This window comes from Impatiens glandulifera, chromosome 2 (assembly GCF_907164915.1).
Source record: "Impatiens glandulifera chromosome 2, dImpGla2.1, whole genome shotgun sequence".
Lineage (NCBI taxonomy): Eukaryota > Viridiplantae > Streptophyta > Magnoliopsida > Ericales > Balsaminaceae > Impatiens > Impatiens glandulifera.
In genome coordinates this window covers 22,496,130-22,500,959 of record NC_061863.1, presented here as the reverse complement: position 1 = coordinate 22,500,959, position 4,830 = coordinate 22,496,130, and the positions used below count along the sequence as shown (strand labels likewise).

The 4,830-nt window shown below is 46.9% G+C and overlaps 1 protein-coding gene across 1 annotated transcript; it reads left to right on the top strand.

Moving 5' to 3' along the window:
* The first annotated feature begins 3,262 nt into the window (after positions 1-3,262).
* On the top strand, positions 3,263-4,609 carry LOC124924498 (myosin-11-like). Its single transcript, XM_047464529.1, has one exon. It carries the CDS (start codon positions 3,263-3,265, stop codon positions 4,607-4,609), a length of 1,347 nt encoding a protein of 448 aa, XP_047320485.1.
* Positions 4,610-4,830: the final 221 nt, after the last annotated feature.

Sequence of the window (4,830 nt, the reverse complement as noted above, 5' to 3'; positions counted from 1 at the left end):
AAACAACCGGCCTACGGTTGCAATTCTACTTTGTTTTGATAATTTTAAATAAAATAATCAAAAAGGGAGAAATTGTTAGATAAATCAGACCGGTTCAAACATACCTAACTTAAATAAACTTTCCATGCAGGAACAAGGAACCGAACCGGAACCGGCCAAAGAAAAACTAACCGGTCAAGCTAGTAAACCGACCAAGAGTATTCGAAACGTAACCGCACAAAGAAAAGATCGGCCAAAGCAAAACCGGAAACATCAAACAGCCGATCAGCCACAAGGCAGAGGAATAGTCGGAAGAAGTCCGATTACATCACTCATACCAAAAGCCATTCGGCTAAGTCAAGCGGCCGACCAGTACAAGAAGACAATTTGGGTATCTGTTGAGAATGATACCAAAGGAACAGACTGAACACTTCCATATCCATACAAGTCTGAGGAAAGCCTGTAGGCTGCAGAGGACAGTATTACCGGATCCTTCCACTTCGGGATAAGCCAGAAAGGAAATCTTCCAAGTACAGACAACTGTCCAACAGACAGTGTCTACATTGAGTAAAAGACAAACCCAGCAGGTTTGTCTTACAAACCGGAAGAACAGACCGCCAGGTCTGAGACATAATGCCAGGTCTGAGCTTGACCATCAGGTCTGAAGAAACGACCGCAGGTCTGAATCTCTGAAACACTGAATCACTGCACCTATGTTCAGCCAATCGGATTCAAGGCAGTGAAATATGAACGTTGGCATATTTCACCTATAAATGGGGCAGTTGAAGAAGAGTAAATGCGGAACATATAGCGAGACATAGAGCTACTCAGTGAGACAAGTGAAGCGTTAAGAGCATTTACTACAAGTGATAAAATTGTGTTATTCTAAGAAAGCCTAAGTGCTAAAGTTAAAGTGTGTATTACAATTTCGGTGTAAATTGTAAGAGTATTATCGAACTGGAAATAAGTCTCGATCGGATTGTACTTGTATTCCTTAGTGAATATCCTTCTCGCGGTTTCGAGAGGAAGGGGTGACGTAGGAGTTTTATCTCCGAACATCCATAAAATCTGTCTTGTTATTTACTTTCTGCCGGCTTCATTATCTAACCGATTAACTCAACTACACCGCTCTAAACCGACTCTATACTAACCATACCGAATTTCCAGATTACCGAAACCGACCCACCATTCTTCAAATCTCCATCATCCGAAACCGGCCTTGTCCATCAAACAAGTGTGCTGCTTCAACCTGAAAGCAAACCTCTTCCGCGCTTGAACCTAGTTCAAGGGTTTGTGACAGGTTGTGTAGTATTGAAACCCCGGTGTTAATCTCTAACCGGATTAACCACCACCTTACGAGTGAGAACCGCTAACCGGTCCAACCCCCGGTCCTCTAGCGGCTACCTAGATCCTAACAATTGGTATCAGAGCATATCAGCAAGCTGATTCTTGGGTACCGGCCGGAGTTTGGACCAGGGACACCGGTCTCCTCCTCAAACATCCTAGACAAGGATTCGTCGATAGACCGAATTTCTAGAATGTCTTTTTCATAGGCTGTACTTTCGGTTATCTATGTATGCCTATTTCAATAACGAATTTTCTGTCGGTTTTCTTTCTGCAATATTTCTTGAATTCAATATCATTTCAGTTTAAATGACCGTGCTTTTTGAACGTTTATCTAAGTAACCGGTTAACATCTTCAAACCGCGTTCTTATTCGGTCACATAAAATCACTCAAAATAACCGGTTAGAAACCGTACCATCAATCGGTGCGTCATCAATGGCATGAGCAAGAGTTTTGGAGGGAAATTTCCCGCCCAAAAATGCCGCCCCTTTGGTTTACCGCCCATAGTTTGGCGCCTAATCCGTTCCCGCCAATGATTTGCCGCCCATTTGCTTTGGAGGGAACTTTCCCGCCCAATGTTGATGGAACGGTTATGTCTCCAAACCGCGCCTATAAAAGGAACTCTCGGTCATTTTAGTTCATTCTCACGCGAATCTGCTTTCTCTCTCTAAGCTCTCTCACTTTCTGAAGCGGCTATCTCTCATACTCTCTCAAAATCTCTAACATGGGACGTAATTCAGCTTTGTTCAGACTCCTATCTCAGGTGGATTTCGAGGAAATCCGGTTGAATGGTACGTCCGAGGCGAAGGAAGTTACTGACCGGCTAATCAAAACCGGTCTGGAATATTTCCTCGGCGGTCCTCATGTTATATACAAGGATGCGGTCGAAGAGTTCTTCAAAACCGCAACCATCTCCAACGACAAAATCACCGCGACTGTATGCGGTTCTGAAATAGAGCTCACCGAGGCATTGGTGGCAGAAAGCTTGCGTCTTCCGACAACCGGCCAGGATGCAACGGTAGAAATAGAGCAGGACACCTTTGAGACGGCTTGCAAGATTCTATCGGCAACTAAAGAGCCGATCAAAGCATCCGGCAGCAAACAAATGTTAAAGCCGGAGTATATCCCAGTATGTGACATCTTCACAAGGGCGATTCTAGCGAGGGGAGGAAACTTCAGCAACCTCACCAAAGACAAAATTAAGATGTTGATCGGTCTGATGGAGGGAAGAGAGGTCAACTGGGCAAAAGCGGTGTTCAGCAACCTAATAGATATGGTGGAACCGGATTCAAACCGGCCGTGGGGATACGCCGTTCCTCTAGGTAAGATCTTCCTTCACCTCAATCTCGATGTCGGTCCCGGCGTCGCTGTCGCAAAACGATGCCTCATTAGATCGAGGCAATTCCTAGAAAGGAAGCAGCCGGCCCCCAGTTCCACAGGTGGCCGAAAGAAGAAAGCCGCCAAGAAAGCTGCCCCAGCCAAAGCAAATGCTGAAAGCAAAGGAAAGGAGAAAGTAACCTCCTCGGAACCTCCGCAGCAAACAGAAGATGAGGAGTCGGCTTCCTTCTCTGAGAGAACCGACACGGAGAAGACCGAGGATGATAGATTGGTCAATGAAGCCGACAATCCGGCTCAGAGCCCCAATGATGCCGACCCTAACACCAACCTTGAGACAACCGAAGGTGGTGAAGAGGATGATGAAGAGAAAGGTGATAAAGAAGCCGGTAACGAGGACGGCGACAAAGAGAAGGAGGAGGCCGAAGAAGCAGAGGCTGATAGGATATCTCGGAAACTCCTTCAGGGTGTCAAGAAGCGAGCCGAGTCAATTGAAGAACTCTACTGGAATGGCACGATCACCAGTACGGCACACCGTATAGAGAAATCCTACCGGGCCATACAGACGAGGAGTGCATCCAAAGATTGGAGGAGGTAGAAGACATGCTCATGAACCTTACAAACTCCAACACACTCCAAGAGGTACAATGCCGAACCTGCCTCTTAAAACCGAAGGTCCGATTACGGAAGCTAACAACACGCATCCGGAAAATTACGGAGGAACTCGAAAAGATAGAACATGAAGACACCGTAGCGCCGCGGGTGTTAGCAAGGCTTGAAAAGGCCAAAGGGGAACTTACTCAAGAAATCGAACGGCTAGAGGCCATATGCAGCCGGATGAAAATACCGGTCTATACTCCTCCCCAGATCGATACGTTTCCGGAACACTGCCCAACACCTCCACAGGAGAATGCGGCATCCAAAGATTCCGATGAAAGAGCCGACCCCAATCTCACCGGGCAATCCCCTCCTCCAGAACCGGAAGTCCCTGCTTCAGACTTCACGAAAGAATGGGTTGAGGACCGTCTTCAAAAGCTTGAAGCCTCCACATCAGAACTGATTGATAACCGCATTCAGGAGTTTGAAGACTCCGCGGTTCAGCCGTTCAAAGATAGATCACAGAGGATATTTGGTTCGGCCCTCCAGTTCGCCGACGCCACAAGGAGTCTTCTGGTAAGAAATCAGGAACGGTTCTTAGAAATCGGTGAAGATCTGCAGGAAGAGGCAGCTCAGCGCAATAAATACGTTCAGCGAACCGAAATTTTGGAGGACTTGACCTCCGATTTAAAGAAAGACTTCGACCGGCTTGAAAGGGAAACCGATCAACGGTTGACATCAATGAATGATGACCTGGTTGACACAACACTTCAACGGGTCTCCGAACTCGAGAAGACAAATGTGGGTCTCGTGGCCGACCTAAAGGCGCTCTCTGAACAGGTTGCCGAACTGCTAAAGGCAAAGGTGAACGCAGATGCCGCGGCTATAGCGGCCGATGCTGAGACGGCTAAAAGGATCCAGGATGCGCTGGATGCCGAAATGAGTAAAGAAAAGGAGGCACCGCGTTCCACTCAACTCACCGAAGAAGAAGCAGAGGCCGAGCGACTTCGAATTGCAGAGGCTAAGTACCCGGGGCTCACAAAGAAAGTAGCCGCTCAAACTGCGGAGGATGCCGCACGATTGGAAAGGCAAAAACAGAAGCTGGAAGAATTCGCCGCCGAAAACAAGAAGAAGAAGGCGGCCGCCTCCGCCTCAGCGCCGAAAAAGCGGAAGAGGGAGGCTCCTAAGAAGGAGGCCCCTAAGAAAGTTCAAATAGCCGAGCTGCTAAATGAGGTCTCAGAAGCGGTCATCCCGAGTGAATCGCAGCAGGCCGACCAAGTCGAAGAGGAAGTCGAAGAACAACTGCGGTCACGGTCTATAAAACGACGATCTTCCGAACCGACCGGTCAATAGCAACCGAAGAAGAAAAAGAGCATATACGACTTCTCGGACTCTGAATAGGGACTATCTTTCTTTGCCTCAGTGTTTTTATATATTTTGTCTCTTTCGGTTATATATATATAAAGTTATTTTTGAAACCGGCCATCTCTTGCACTCCTACTTTGTTTTGATAATTTTAAATAAAATAATCAAAAGGGAGAAATTGATAAGATAAAAGATAAAGACTCTTCCAA

What these genes read in the sequence shown, in the direction of transcription:
- LOC124924498 (XM_047464529.1), top strand. Translation starts at nt 3,263, where the DNA reads ATGCTCATGAACCTTACAAACTCCAACACACTCCAAGAGGTACAATGC.